The sequence below is a fragment of the Bombus pascuorum genome, chromosome 3 (assembly GCF_905332965.1).
Source record: "Bombus pascuorum chromosome 3, iyBomPasc1.1, whole genome shotgun sequence".
NCBI lineage: Eukaryota > Metazoa > Arthropoda > Insecta > Hymenoptera > Apidae > Bombus > Bombus pascuorum.
In genome coordinates, this window is record NC_083490.1 from 8,800,641 (window position 1) to 8,817,848 (window position 17,208).

At 29.8% G+C, this 17,208-nt stretch overlaps 1 protein-coding gene across 3 annotated transcripts; it reads left to right on the plus strand.

Moving 5' to 3' along the window:
- The first annotated feature begins 2,846 nt into the window (after positions 1 to 2,846).
- On the plus strand, positions 2,847 to 17,083 carry LOC132905019 (SEC14-like protein 2). Of its 3 annotated transcripts, none has more exons than XM_060955925.1 (11): positions 2,847 to 4,357; positions 4,652 to 4,908; positions 10,851 to 10,923; positions 12,308 to 12,351; positions 15,272 to 15,389; positions 15,471 to 15,680; positions 15,956 to 16,036; positions 16,108 to 16,307; positions 16,415 to 16,557; positions 16,636 to 16,787; positions 16,861 to 17,083. In XM_060955925.1, exons 2-11 carry the CDS (start codon positions 4,858 to 4,860, stop codon positions 16,971 to 16,973), a joined length of 1,185 nt encoding a protein of 394 aa, XP_060811908.1. In that variant the 5' UTR covers positions 2,847 to 4,357; positions 4,652 to 4,857; the 3' UTR covers positions 16,974 to 17,083. The 3 variants fall into 3 exon arrangements, with proteins under 3 accessions (XP_060811908.1, XP_060811909.1, XP_060811910.1); XM_060955926.1 differs by having other exon boundaries at positions 2,847 to 3,144; positions 4,732 to 4,908; XM_060955927.1 differs by lacking the exons at positions 2,847 to 4,357; positions 4,652 to 4,908 and adding an exon at positions 6,468 to 7,065.
- Positions 17,084 to 17,208: the final 125 nt, after the last annotated feature.

Here is a 17,208-nt window from a genome sequence, read left to right on the forward strand (position 1 = left end):
TTAAGTAATACTTTGAAAATTTCTATTTTCTTGAAAAGCTCGTTGAACAAAATTTTTTTCTATATTTGCGATTTATCTTTCTTATACGCAAAATACGTATTTCCGGTACTACTTCTGGGACATGGAAATATTTATATTTATAATAATATAATACATAATATAATTTTATTATACTATATTAACATTTGATACAATATAAACATAACTACGTTTATATAATTCTCACTGTTAGAAATTATAAGCTACAAGTTACTCGTACTGATAAATTATCTTATTAGCAATAAAACAAATAAAGCTGTACAAATGTTATCTATTTGATGTATGTACATTAAAGGAAATGACTATCATAAACAATTATTTAGAAAACTATTCATTAATAAAAATAGTGTAATACTTAAAATATAATCGAATATGAGAGCCAGCTTGTAATTGATAGAATTTAATTGTAGTACATGTATTATATGTATAGTATCGCACGTATGCATATGTTTATTATATGTATTTATCGTATTTGTTGTAAAGAAAGTAAATTACTACTAATAACGAGTAACTTGTAACTTGTAACCTGTAAAATTTCACAAATGACATTATTGTGTAAGAAGGTTCAGAGTATAATCAACAGTATAATATAATTTTAAGAAGTCACTTACTTGACAAAACAGCGATCGAAAATGTTTAACCTCGATACTGGTGAATGTGTTCTATTATACGGTGTGTTTCCCCGTCGAAAGTTATGCCGGCACGAAACGCCGATAATGTATCGTTTGAAACGAATCTGCATTCTTTGATGCAGGCGCGACCGAATAGCTACAATTGCATGAATCACTTCCTCCACGCTAATTAACAAGAATACAGATATTTCAGATTGATAATATTACATTTAATTGATGAAAATCCTTATAGGAAATGGTATATCACTTGACATTCTACGCCATAATAACTGAACGAATCCGATACGATGAGTCGAATCTATGTACCTTGTCTTTGGTCAAACGCGAGAGATCGATCGAGGTTGAATGCGGGTGATGGTCAATATTTCCGACAGGTAACTTTAGAACCCTTCGACAGATGGTGCGAACAGTGCTTTAAAATGGCGGCATGAAATTTAATTTCATTCTCTTCTCAACAGTCGACAATTTGCTTATAATAGAATTTATGAATTTATATAAATAAATATGGTGATTGCAAATCTAAGATTATCGAAGATTATGATGTTAATATACAGTGGCTGCAAAAAGTATTTGCACAGCACTGTATTTATTACTAATATTTACATGCTAATCAATTAGATCTAAGTACAGGATTATCTACCATCCATTATCTAAATTTTAAATTACATCGTAAAAAAAATGTTCAGATCGTTAGGCATAAAAAATATCGGACGAAGTAGAAAAAGTGTCGAAAAATGCAAATAGTGTCATTATACACATTTGATTATTTTTTAAGAAAACACCATGCGTATACCGTTCGGTGACATCAAACTCCCTCTGTGTTATAGCCTATAACTAACTCTAGTTCTAGTAGCAGCTTACAGATGGCGCATGCCATGTTTTAATTGTAGTAGTAAGTCTACATGTTGCTACTTTCCAAGTTCTCGCGAGCGCGGGTTTTTAAACGGATAATCCTCTATATTAAATTCCGTATTATTTAGTAATACTTTAGTAATATATTTCATATGACTATACAAATTTAATACTATGAAAATGAAATGTAGAATCTAATAACCAAAATACTTGATTAGAAAGTAAATTTTTGTAACCTCTGTATATTAATATATGATAGAAATATTTTAATCAAAGTAGTGTAATACATGTTTATTATTGCTTAAATATCTATATTAATATATGTTTATCAAATCCGAGCATTGAAAGATTAGGTTCAAATTCATAAACACACTCATAGTATAATTGTTATGTCACATTCGTTATTTTAATCTGTATAGTTAAGAGCACAGAAAAATGGCATTTTATCCAATCTTTTTACCGAATAGATGAAAATTTGCACATTCGTGGTTTTTGATATAAGAAGGATGTCATACTTTTGGTAAGTTCATATAGCAATTATATAGTGTATCTAAAGTACTACAAAGCTGTTAATCAATATTATGATGCAGAGTTACTCACAAACTCGTGCGCATTTGAGATTGTCTAACTCAATGTTGCATCGTTCCCAATGTAAGCTGTAATCTGCAGAGGAAGAAGAGCTCATATTTCAGCATGCAGTTGATTATTCTTTTACTTCAACAAACAAAGACAGTCGAAATGACTTTTGATTGTTTCACGTTTCTTTACGTTGTATATGAACGCACACAAGATAGACTATTGCTTCGATAATATAACTGGCCATATGTCGGGTCTCATCTGGCCAATTATTGAGAGAGGTATATTTTTAGAAAATTTCAAATATTAAATGCGAATAGGATATATATAGATAGTTGATATACAGTGGCTCACGAAAGTATTTTAACATTCGCCATAGAAAACATTTATGTATTGTATATTGCATGCATTATATAAAACATTTTGAAATGTTTTAATAAGAATTAATATTTAGTAGGGCTATCTTTTATGTATTCAACAATTTATTATATGTTCAAAATGGCTGTTCATATTGTATAGTTAATTTATGTTTACAGTAAATACAACATATGCAATATATTATAAATTTTCTATTATAAATGTTCAAATACTTCCGTGAGTCACTGTATATATTTATTTATTTTATATAAATAATATCAAACGTACGCTTTACAAAATCAGTTTCGAGAAATGGAGGGGATAGTGACGGCCGATTAACGAAGCAAAATCCCGGTAGGTTAACGCAACGGTTTGTAAGCGGTGGGGTATCCCGTGACAAGGTAATACCGGTCATCGTGAACACAGCGCAGAACAGAACGGTACCATTCTTTGGGTGCTAGTCAGCGCGCAACATTCATTTTTAGTAGGGAATTGGCTCTTGAACTGGAGCGCGGTCGCAACGACCGCAAGAGACACCTGTTGCGTCATTAAGTAAGCCGGCAGCCGCGAAACACGAATACAATAACGATGCGCTCTATTCGAATGTGTTTGCGCGCCAAGTGACAACGTGATTTGTTGACGATTTTCGTTCTATGTTTTGAAGAGAAAGGTTTTTTTCAAAGAAGAGGTATACATTGATTACTTATCTCGGTAACGTTCCCCTTTTTCTTTCAATATTTTGAGGTGCATTTTAATGGTTGCTGTGAGATCAAACCGGTTGAAGGGAATTTATTTGATTGCAACATTGATTTGCACCTGAGGAGAGAGTTGAAGTTTAGTGGCTGTTGCATTGATTATATTTCTTAAAGGACGCTTGTTATGTGATATCTTTTTAATACTGTTTTATTAGTATATAAATTATATATGAGAACAAGATAAAATTATAAATTAATATGAAAAATTAATATACAACTGTGTTATTGAAGTATTATATTAAATATTTGAGATGGACAGCTTGTAGTTCATTTAGAGTTTCACCTAGTAACATACGGTTATTCCCCCAATGTAACAGTAATTTTTCACCGTCCACAATTAAATGTGCAACGCAATCGAGTTGCAAATTCGGATGAACCTTCTTCTTCTCTACTTCTTCACTTCACTTCTCTTCTTCTTTCTTTCTTTTGAACTCCAATTATATTAAGCAACATACTAATTTAATTAAAGAATATATTATGGTAGGAAAGGGACAAGTATAATTTTTCTTTTTTATAAAACAAAGAATATTCGATCAGGTCATGTTTTATTTGCAAACACTGTCGATTATATTAACAATTTATTTCATTTGCAGTTTGTGTCTACAAAGAAGAATAACTCAAACAAAGATGCAAACAACATTGCTCACATAACACATAATAAAAATTTTAAATACCTCTGAAATAACCATATACATGTATAAATTTTATACATCTATTTATATAGATTTCTTATCACTTTACATGGATTTTATGAAAAAGACAGAAGAGTTATACACATTCGACCTTAACAACCACAACTCTACAACACCTTGGAGACACATTCTTGCTGAAATGCAATCCCGTCGTCATGTGCATAATAATGAATCGATTACCATGTAGTAATGAACGTGATATCTATTACATTAAATTGATATGATTCATTCTTATTCTAGCTTCTATAGTGGCTATAGTTCAAAATATTTGAACACTACTTTACAGAAAACTTTTATATATGTATTATGCATATTACATAACACATTTTGAAATTCCATTAACATTGTAATAAGGCACGACTATCATGACTATCATGATTGTATTGATGGAATTAGAAGTTAATCTAAAAATGTATATAGAAGTCAGAAAACATTTACTGCAAACATATATCTAGTAAAAAAATATAATATAACAGTCTCATATAAATATATAATTAGTTGTAAATATTGTAGATTATTAATGTAATGAATAATTGATCGTTCGAATACTTTGGTAATCTTTACTATATACTTGCAATAAATACCAACATATATATAACTTCTACACATGTACATATACAGATTATATGATAAACGCAATATATTCATAAAATGTTTTTAGAAATGTGAATCAAGGTAGTTTGTGAATCACTGTACATCATACATGCTATCAAAAATTTCGTATCTGACCATTGCTTGTTCCTAACAGAGATTAAAGCTCAATAGAAGAAAGTCTTGCGTGACACCTTGTGACTTAAACTCTATATGTATATTTTGTTGCTGAAACAGAAATAAACGAGGTAAACGACAGGTAACGGTAGCAGGAGACAGAGAACGCATTATCGCAAATCAGGGTGAAAGAGCTAGAACGGAAGCTTCAAAAACCACCAAAAGACGTACAAAAGGGACACAAGGATGATGAAAGTTGTGGGATTGGAGGATAACCAGCGATTTGCATTGATGAAAGTAAGTCAACCATTCAATTGGAAAGAAGGTACGACCACAGGGTCGAGGTTAATGATATGTCACTCTTGAAAAGAATATTATGAACGTGTCTGAGGAATATTTTACTAACGTTCTGGGATCTTGTGATTGAACAATTTATTCAATTTAATTTTTGTTTGTTGATTTCAATATACGAAACATATCGTAACGTGATTTTTTTGTATATTTCTATCACTGTCAATTATTTATCAAACATATTATGTATTTAGAAACGAACCAACGAAATATATGAAGTGTATATTTCAACAATAATTTATCCGATATCAGGTAGAATCAAGTCTTGCTTCTGTCAACTTCTTACTTGTACATACTACTCCAAACAAATTATTGCCTAGATACTTCGTACATATTATTAAATGCTTCTTGAAATGCATAATAAAGTGATAATAATAAAGGTATATAATTCAGTTTAAAAAATGTGTGGATGCTGAAACTTCCATAAGTAAAAGTACAAGAAAAAATTCTAACATTCTGTTAAGTTTCTTCCATCAAATCAAATAACTTTCATCTGAATATTTTTTCGCATTTCTGCTAGTCAAAGAAATAACAGCGTATGTACACTCAAATCGGATACACTGATAGAATGTTACAGTAATAAGGAAAATTAATGACAAATTACAGTTTCTTAAACTAAAATGATTAAAGTGTCTTAATTATTAAAATGTTACGTTGTTAGCTGGCAGTGAGAATTTTCTGCAAGATCACTCTACGTATGAAACAGATACAAAGACAGGAAACAAATGTCGATTCAGTTCTTATTGTGATTCAAATAAAAAAGATTGAAATAATGAGCAATTATCACAGCTACTTTAAATACTGTTGATACCGTATGCAAACTTTGAAACCGAATAAACAGAGAAGTGTTAAATTACATACATGATCACAGAACATACTATTAATATATAACTAATTTGAATAGACAACCAGAAGTAATAAAAAACCATACGATTCACGTAATAAAATTTTTTCACTTCAGAAACATTCTATAAAGGAAAGGATAAAAAGACAATCATTACACATGTAAATTCTTGACTAGAGCAAATGAGATTACTCTGTACGCAGGAAATACTTAATGTTGAAATAACGTGTCCTTCATTGATATGCAATAAACATCAGAAACGTTGTAAATTTAATCTGACCTCGTCATTTCATGAAGAAACTCGGAAATATAAAGTATGATACATTATACTGTAAAGATTTATTTAAAATGAAGCTACTAAAGAGTTATAGCATTTATCAATATAATTAGTGTAAGTATATATAGGATGACTCATTTGGAGTGATATAATTATCTCCTAAACCATTCGTCATGCAAACAAATGTTTCGATTAAAACGTACTCTATTTTGAGGGAAATATCTGATGATCATAAATCTTATCTAGGTGGACGTATCTTCGAGATTTCAAGCTTTTTTAAATGGAACTATTCATAACTTTTCATTCAGATAAGCGTGTATCCCATTTTGTGACAAACTCAACTCACAATATGTTGATGTTTCAAGGTCATCCAAGGTCACTTACAGTTCAAAATTTATCTTTACTCACCAGAGTATTTCGTCGATTCGGCCGTGAACACAATTCTAAATCACACCAATGATCGTAAATTATCATTACTTTTATTTACGAACAGAGGATATCTGCTGCTACGCCTGATACTTAGATATCCTCAATTACTGTTACACTTGCTTCGGAGGAATCAATATTATTGTGACTAACACACTTCATTTTGATATCAATTCAATTTACGATGGTTCATTATACATACAACGAAATTGTCGATATAATTTGGGTTGTTAGAGAATGTCGAGTGAGAATGTTCGAATTATTTCTGCAACATTGGAGAGGGTGAAACTATCTTTTAGAGATAGAGCAAATCAGTACATTGATGTCCGAGGTCATTTCGAATACCGACAATAAATAACAATTTCTGAACGTTTAAGTGAAGGCAAGTTTTGAACGGCAGTAAACGACCTTAAATGAGCTCGGCGTGCAAATATATCTAGGTCGATGAATTCATCACGGAACGGACTACACGTCCATATAAACAAAAACATATAGTTCCACTTAAAAAAGAAGAAGAAAAGAATTTAAAGAAGCAAGTCACCTGGAAATCTCGAAGGTGCGTCCACCTAGATAACGTCCGAAACTATAGCGTAACATTCGCAACTTTCAGAATTCGTAGCCTAACTAGCTTATATCGCCAGGCTTAAATTTATAGTTATCGATAGCCGAACGCGTCGCGATGGCTCTGAAGAAGCCTCGATAAACTTGACACGTATTGTTACTTCTATAAAAGACCTGACGTTAACAGATGAATATATTTTTTAATGTTCATCTTCTACAATGATTCTATAAAGAATATATTTATGTATCTATGTAGAATAGCTCATGAAAGTTGAACACGTACTACAGAAAAGTTGTATAAATTCATTATACGTATTACACAAAACTACTTGAAGTTTCATGAACATTACAATGAGACACGATTACCATGTTAGTAAAATTTGAAACGTATCAGGAAATGTATATCCATAGAAATTATAATATAAGATATTTCTTATAAACATAATTTGTAAACAAACATATTTAGCAGAGGTTTTTTAAAGTATTTGAACTGCCATTCCATTAATTGGCAACAGTATCTAATCATCGTTAGCACTAATTATATGTTTAAGACCATTATTCATATTGTATACTAATTTTTTATTAAATATATGTTTGCACTAAATGTCTTATAACTTCTATATAGATTTTTAGATTGGCTTCAAATACCAATAACGATGATAGCTGTGCTTCATTAAATAAAATTTCAAAATGTTTTATTTAACACACATATTACATAAAAGCATTCTATAATAAGCATCCAAATACTTTCATGAATCAGTGTATATACAAACACTAATTATACTGTTAAATTTTACAAATCTCTACTAACTTCATTCTCATATTTTTCAATTCTCATATTCTGACCATTCTATTTTGTGACATGATTTCTTTTTCTTTTTTCCAGTCATTCACGCAATGACACTTGTTATCATGCAAACCTGTTCGACATGGAAGTATCGTTCTATCAGCGGATCATCATCATAGTCGACGATGAACATCTACTTCCTATTCCTTTAAAACTTTCATTTCATGCTACTGGCAGTGAGCACATTTTTTATCATCGCTTTCGTCGCTCGCAAACGTGTCATTATCCGATGAATTTCACCCGATGAAAACTACTTTATTGCGGAACGTGGACCGTGCATACACCTCTTCTATCTTTGTTCGTCGATTTCTTTTTTCATAGTCGCTAAATCTATCCGTAGAGTTTAAATAACTCTTCCTTGTGAAAGACAGTTCTTTCTATACCTGTCTCTTGTGTATATAATGTTTTTTGTAAACGAACGTTAGGATGATCGAGAGTGAACAGTTCCCTCGCGTAAAACGGCACTTTCTTTACCCTGCTGTTCACCTATACAGACTGACACATGATCTTACAACGTGACGCTGATACTATTGAAAATTAAACGCACACATTTCTACATCTCCGCATCTGTCCATTAGCCTCCTTATACACGATTCTGTGCGCATAAAATGGTTTCATCAGGTACTCGAATTGTGCTACATTGAGGATGTGACTAGCATATTAAGTTTGATGTTTCGTCAATCGATTAGATTGCACGATAGTTCCTATAAATTTTCTTTAGTTAATGAACAAGGAAATTTTCCAAAAGATATAGTATAAGGGAAAGGGTTAATACCTATAGATATTATAATAATTAAAGATTAACCAGTATTAATAAATTAGTGGATAATATCTTTTTGTCAGTCAATTAAGTTACGTGATAGTTCCTTTGTATATTCTATTTCATATAAGAAATCTTAATAAAGATAGTGGGAGAGAGACAAGAGATGAATGATATTAATGTATCGGTGGCCACAAAATTTTGTACAATCTTTTTTCATTTTTTGTAATAGTGACAGCAAATTTTTATCACCAGTAGGATGCGAGTTTTTACACAAATTTATATTTTATGAATACCACTAAGATAAAAACTGAATATAATTTGTTTCAATTTCTAAATATCATAGCGATAATTTTATGTTGAAATTCGATATATGCAAAGATATGCAAAATATTCAAAATAAGATAGTCATAATATTTAAAAAATTAAATACATAAATCTGTGTACAAAAAAATATGTACTTTCGTAAATATTCATAATGTAATTATTATTATTGGATGACAAGTTATACAATATTTATATACTTTGCTCTGTAACTTCTTAGTTAACTTTTGTGAAAGAATAACTTCAATTCAATTTTACTTAACAAGTACCTGCCAATATCAAGCGTTAGATAGAGTTTCGCCTGATGTTCGATTTAAGCTGGAACTAAGCAATTTCGCGAATCGTGACCGACAAACAAAGATCTTAGAAAATCTTGCAATTATGGCAATTGAGCTACGCGGTCTCTATAAAACGTGCATGAGTCTGCTATGTGCAGAAGAAGTTTTTAGAAAAAAGCTAAATTAACATAGAAATAATTAACGTAATATATATACTCACCTATATATTTTTTACTTTTCTTTTTTTTCTATTGTCATTGATTAACGAGGAAGCAGAAAGCATATACGTCCTTCTATGATACATTCGATTAATCGTAATATTATTACATGAATTCATTTTCAAACTGAAGTGATACAATTTACAATGTGTTCGAGAAAAAAGAATAATCAGAATAGAAGTCGAATTTTTACCATGATCGACATTAGGAGAAATTTTTTAAAAATTTACTCTATAAGTATTTGGAAATAGAATTAAACTTAATTAAAAAACAGAATTCCAAATGATGCAATTTTCAATATGACAGAAAAAATATATATTTAGAATAGAATTTGAATTCTTACCATAATTAATATTGCAAAATTCATTCGAATTTTTTAAAATAAATTCAGCATGCAAAATAGAGTTTCAATTACAAGTACGGATTCCATACACGTCGTGTATCGGTGACCCGTATTTTGATTATTGGTAACAGGATTGAGTTAACCTGCTGAAAAATCTACGTGAAAGTAAATAAGTGCAGGTGGTTTTGTGTGAAACAAAATTGTCTAAGATTTTTGCGCTGACCGTAAAATTGTTAGTGCACTTCCCAGAAAAACGATTTGCTTTCACTGCAAATCATGGATGAAAGGCGTGCTAGCAAATTTTCAATATAACCAATCCCTCCTGCTAAAAGATAGATGCAGTATGGCTACAAATGTTATAGAAATACGTATTTTATAAGTTATAGCGTTAGATTATAGTGTGATATAAGCAAATAATTACGTGGCATAGCTTTTTATGTTTTTCGCTCCAATTTATATAAGTATTCTGCTATTTCAGTTTCCTAACACTGGGTCATTATACTTTTGTTATACAACTATGTAAAAAGATGTAGATTCATCACCATAGTTTTGTTAAACCTAGCTACATAAAAATTTTATCACGAGTTTTAGTAAAAATACATAAAGAATTAATTAATCTTTCATAATCGTTTTTGTTTTCATTTGAATTCTATGAAAGCTATTTGTTTCTTGAATCCATAAAAATCTTCTTTGTCTCACATTTCTTTAAAAATATCTATTATTTTAATGCATCTTTTGATAAGACGCTTATGTAAATTATTTGCATTTACATCTATTATTAATATCACGAATATATTTACAAGTTTATTACTTTCATGCATCATTCTGTTACCTCGTGCTTATATTTTGATATAATAATTCTGGATTATTTCTTTACTTCTTTCTGTGACAACCATAAACTCGCATAGTCTTAAATCATTTTTTTTTTTTTTTTTGTTATTACGTGTACGATACGTGAATTTTAAATTTTATTACATAACCGGCTAATTTATACAAACTTCTGATTTCAGTTTAGGCGGACAGTTCAAGATATTCTGAAACAACCGCATCATGACGATAACTTTCTACTACGTTGGCTTCGAGGTATGAATTCTTGTAATTTGTTGTAACCGTCCGTACGATTTCTCAACATTGCATGCGTCAAACGTGCCCCGAAGAAAATTTATCAATCTCGCGACCAATCGCAACTTGGACCTTTATGTTCATTTATTTCATTGTAATCGACGACGTTTCCTGGCGATTATTGCTTTTATGATATGTATACTATACACAGTCATCTTTAATGTCCCACTTGATTGGCTAGTTCAAAGACGGCAGGCACAATCATCATAGAACTCAATTCCTTAAATTATACAAAATAAGACATTGTTTGGAAATCCTTACGTACAGTGACTCATAAAAATATTTAAATACTTATCGTAAGGAACTTTTATGTACAGTGGCTCCAAAAGTATTTGCAAATACCCTTATTTTCCAGTGAAGCATTTTCTCATCAGACTCTACGATTCATTTTTCTGGTATTAAATTTTTCTAATCATAAAAAAATTACTAAATGGTACGAAATATACTTGATCTTAATTAATTAATATGTAAATGCTATAATAAATACAGTGATGTACAAATACTCTTTTCAGTCACAGTATATGTATATTGTATGTATTATATGTATAAAAATTTCGAAGTTTCATTAACCCTGTAATGAGATACGATTGTTATGATTATACCGAATACTCAAATTTGAAACAAATCTGAGAATGTATATAGAAGTTACAAGCTATTTAGATACTGTAACCATGCATTTAATAAAGAATTAGTATATAAAATAAATACTAGTCTTAAACATATAATTAGTGCTAAAGATGGACCCACTGAATAACATGGCTTATTAATATGACGAGTAATTGACTATTCAAATATTTTCATGAGCCACTGTGTGTAATTGTAAATTCTCTTTTGTTTTGGTCTCTGAACAAAGCCTCGTAAAAGAAAGAATTTAACATTCACTACGTAGTATCTTCAAATTAAGTGTAATTTGCAATGAGATACACGTGATGCGAAATTAACAACTGGTTGAACATTAATAACACAAATGAAATATACTTCATATACTACTCAAAAGATTGTTATATAAAATAATTAAAAAAATAAAGAATTATAAATAAATATAAAGATTCCTTAATATCCATTCAGGACAGTGAAAGAAATGTATTTTCATGAGATCATTGAATAAAATTAGACATTAGAAAATTTACAACAGAGAGCAAAAAGTTTCTTGTTTAAGTATTTTCTGTGAAATTAGGAAATTTAATTTTAATCGTATAAAAAGATATATAATAAATGAACATAAAATTTTAATTAGTATTAAATTTGTTAATTTTCCAATTTCATTTGAATTATAAATATGTAATGTAAAATTCAATATTTCTTGACTTTAAAATAGAAATTTAAAAATATATATGATTTTTAGCAAGAAAATGGGACCCGGCTGCTGCGGAGAAAATGCTACGTGAGGTATGGATGTTTTTGCCTATAATTACTGACACAAACCCATTTATTCACTTTCCTATTTCTCTCTTTTTTTATTATTTAGTTTCATAGAAACCAAATAATAAATAAATTCCTTCGCTGTAGAAAAAATCTTTTCGAAAGGGGGACAACTTCGTTCAAACTTATATTGAACTTTCACATATCTCATATTGCGTCGGTTGCATTATACGTATGGATTATACAATGTAACCATATTATTATTAATCGCATAACTAACAGATTTATAGGACTTTATTTAATTAATTTCAAAATTCCATTATTCATATATTAATTGAATTTTTCCTATTTTATTGTATTCCTATTATTGTGTATCTCTTCTCTATAATGAAATGTAATACATATTGTCAATCGGATTGACTCGCATTGATATAAATATTTCGATAAATCTTTGCTTGATTAAAGAAAAACTGTGAAAAATATTACACGAAGGAAAATTCTAATAGTATATATAAAAATGAAGTTCCTCGCGACTGTCTAACGGTATTACTATGTAAAATTGTGCAGAAGAGAATGTAAGACCAGGCCACCATTTACTTTGCGAGGTATATACAGTGAAAAATTATCAATCTTGTTGAGCGACTAGCAATGTGTTAGACACTAATGACACCGACTCTAATGAATTCATTAACTGTTTGTGGTGTTATTTCAAACTGTAATACAGTTGAGGTCAACATGAATTATTTAGTATTTGGTATTGAAACATATTGACTAAATATACAACTTCTGCTTTAGATAGATTTGATAATACTGGTATTAATAGAAACAAATCAAAGTACAAAGTATAAAGATACATTGTTATTGGCAACAAAGATACAGAAATATGTTGAAATAATAGATCACTTCTGAAAATAGTTTATTGAATATTAATCAGATCAAACAAAATGTTATTATTTATGAAAATATGAAAATATATATTCTATCCATAAATTGCTCTTAAAAATAGCTTATTGAGTATGAACCAGTCGAAGCAAAATATTAAAGATTATTCGAGTCAGAAACGGTTAACAAAAATGAATGAAGAAAGAATTAGCTACCTCAGAGAGCAAACTTTTTCACCCTAAAAATAAGGATATATAGTTTCGAACTCATACGCATTCCTTGACATACTGTTATCTAGAAAACTACGTTTTGGGCATAATTGCGATAAGTTGCATACTCAACGTTAGCATTGACTATCACGTTAATCAGTCATCACCTTTCGCGCCTGATGCTCTATAGCTCTAGCCATGAATTTAATCGAGAAAGTCTGAAGAAACACGTTCCACGATCTTTTGAATTTTCACTGACTTGTAGATCGTCTACGAAGCGTTAACGAAGTATACTCTCTCTATGGTCTAGTGGCCAACAGAAGGAAAAAAACAATTCTTCTACACAATATGCACTTTTCATCGCTTCAGGTGCTTCGCAATGTAGTACTTCCGAATTCTTTTTGCAGTTAATTATTACAATTAGTTTAATTAATGAGCGAAATACAAGCAGTACATTATTTACTAAAGAAGCGCTTGAATTTGTTTATATTAATTTATTTTTTATATTATTATAGGATTTTTATATTTTATACATATTAAAATATTAAAAAATTTTATTATCTTACTGTGAAAAATATACGAAAAGAGACTGATTAATTTTGAAATTTAATACTTGAAAGTAGTTTTATCCATTTTCTTTAAATTGAACTTGTACCATATATATATGTATATATATATATATGTATATACGAAAAGAATACTTGTTCATAAAACCGGGAAAAATCAGTAAGTTCTGCAGCTCACACTTCAAGCTGATGAGCAAAGAGAGAGCAGAATAACTGTTTGTAATGCAAACAACTGTAATATTTCATACCTGTTTGTATATTAATGAACCTACTTTTGTACAGATTTCTTTTTATATTCATAAATTTCGTTACAAAATTATAGTTAGTAGATATAAAATAATCATTAACAAATTAGCGAAGAAAGCATATTTCATTTAATAATTAAATTAAACTTATTATTAAATTATATAAATAATGTTAAAAAAATATTAATAAATAACGTTATTAATAGTAAATTTAATAACTTAAATTCTCTTACGCGAAGATAGTGATTGTAATTTTTTGTTTTGTGCCTGCATCGGTTTGTAAAACGTTGGAAAACTTGATACACGATGCGATGCTTGTAACGCTACCCATATTGTGCCATTATCGATTTCCATAATGAACAACGTTTAAAAATGCGAAACGATCCTAATATCGCGATGCGTACTACTTTCTTCTTTCGAATAGAATTCCGGATATTGCAATATGTTAGCTGCAACTATAATCCCTTTCTCCCCTTAAGGCAGACTAGAAATTAAATTTCTCAATTCCGTGTCTTGATTATCCGCTTAATTCTTATGTATTAAGAGAACGTTTATAGAAACAGAAATTTTCTTTGAACTATCCGGGATATATGTATCTGTGCATCTCTGGTAATAATCGTTTATGGTAGTGATGTTCTCTAAAGCTTCAATCATTCGCTGAATCTATTATTTCTATGTATGTAGAAAGTCATCAATTCGATTATTATCTTCAATTCTCTATAAAATTAATAAAAAGAAAAAATTCATATGAGCAAGACATTATTTTGATAATTCTAGTAGTAGTGTTTTTAGTCTAAAATTCTATTTTCGGAGTATATGTCGAAAATTATAATTTTAAACTTATAGATTTTTCTGTCGTAATATTGTGCATTAAATTACATTACATCATTATACACAGTACTATATACAGCTTAATAGTCTTTAGGATTTGAAATTCACAAAGTGTAAATATATTATTTATATGAACATTTTTTACCTACTTTACTATTAATGCATGTACATTATATTTATAATAATTTCAAACTAAAGATGAATTACTTTTTAGTCTATGGAGTGGCGAAAACAATGGGAAGTTGACAAATTAACCGAATGGGATCCTCCTCAAATTCTGAATGATTATCTACCTCACGGTTTATGTGGTTTCGATAAAGACGGTGCCCCAGGTAAATTGTAGAATATACGCTCACCATAGCCGTAATTGAGGATGAAACATGATGAAATCAATAATTCCAATATGTTTGCAGTGATTGTAGTGTATTTCGACGCATTAGATATTTATGGTATTTTGCATGTGGTCTCGAGAAGGGATATGATAAAGGTGACCATAAAACGTCTCGAAGAATACTTAAAATTATGTAGAGAACAAATGTTAAAACACGGTCCAGCAGCTGGTCAGGTCGTCGTAATTTTCGACATGCAGAGTTTTAACTTGAAACAATATCTCTGGAGACCAGGTATATAACTTCCTCAGAGTATATTTTGTTCGACTCTTTAAAGTATCATTACCAGTTGTTTCGTAGCGTTTTTTCGTTAGTTATATGTGCTCGTGGACCATAAAAACAAGGTAACCAATGAAATGCTTATATAAATTGAAAGAATCATCTGTTCAATGAATTTGTAAGAAACGATCGGTTAGTGATGTAATTTTTCCTAAAATGAAGCTGCTTTTTTATCGCTCAATTAAATTAGTTTATTGTGATAAATATTAATTCATAATTCTATTTTCCAGCTGGAGAAGTTGTCATTACTTTAATCCAAATGTATGAGGCTAATTACCCAGAGATTTTAAAGACCTGTTACATAATTAATGGTACAATTTTTATATCACAGATAATCATATAATAAAATGATTGAAGGTTTATATCTCGTATTCCTTTATAGCTCCAAAGGTATTTGCTTTCGCATTTTCGGTGGCGAAAAAGTTTATGAACGAGTATACCTTATCAAAGATTCAAATATATAAATCGGATCCTGCGAGATGGCAGACAGCGATATTCAGTAACATTGACAGAGATCAAGTGCCTGCTTTCCTTGGAGGAACCCTTAAAGATCCTGATGGCAACCCAAAGCTTGGTACCAAGGTGAAGAAAAAGGAAACTAAGAAAAAGAAATTTATATTGTTTCAAAATTTGGACTAATTTCTTGATAAATAAAATACGATGATATTAAAATTTTTCTTTATGTTCAGATTTGTCTTGGTGGCAAGGTCCCTAAAGAAATGTATGTAAATAACACAGAGAAAGATAAGGAGAACTTTACAACAGTTACAATTAAGAAAGGTGGGAAACTAGAGCTTGATATCTCAGCGTCTGAAATGGGATCTCTGTTAAGGTATACAAAATTCATAAACTAATTATGATATGATATAATTCTATATTTATTAATCGTGAATGGTTGGGAACTGTGTAGCTGGGAATTTCGTACCGAGAATCATGACATTAGATTTGGTATTGTGAAGAAAGATTATAATGGAACACAGAAAGAAGTGATACCAATGCGACGAGTGGCTGCTCATCAATTAGATGAGATTGGAATTTTGACCTGTGAAGTACCTTCTACATGTGAGTAGACATTGTGTAAACAGTTGCATCATGAAAATATCAGATACTTTATCAATAACTTTATCTGTTGTAGATTCCATTATTTTTGATAACACTTATAGCATAATAAGAAATAAGAAAATCCATTACTCTGTGAAAGTTATACCACCGTCAGAATCACAAGACATAACACCAACAACTTTATAATTAATGTACTTAGAATAATAATATATTATAGAAAATATTTTCTCTAAAAAATACATTCCATACAGTATAATTAATATTAAAAGAAACCAATGCTTTTATGTTATTGCTAATCTTTTTCTTTTTTAATTGTATATATGTAAGAAACAAAAGTTACTCTATACAATTCTTACAGATTTTATAAAAATATTTTATTCATTTTTATATCTAAAAATTTATCCACATGCTTAGTTGCACA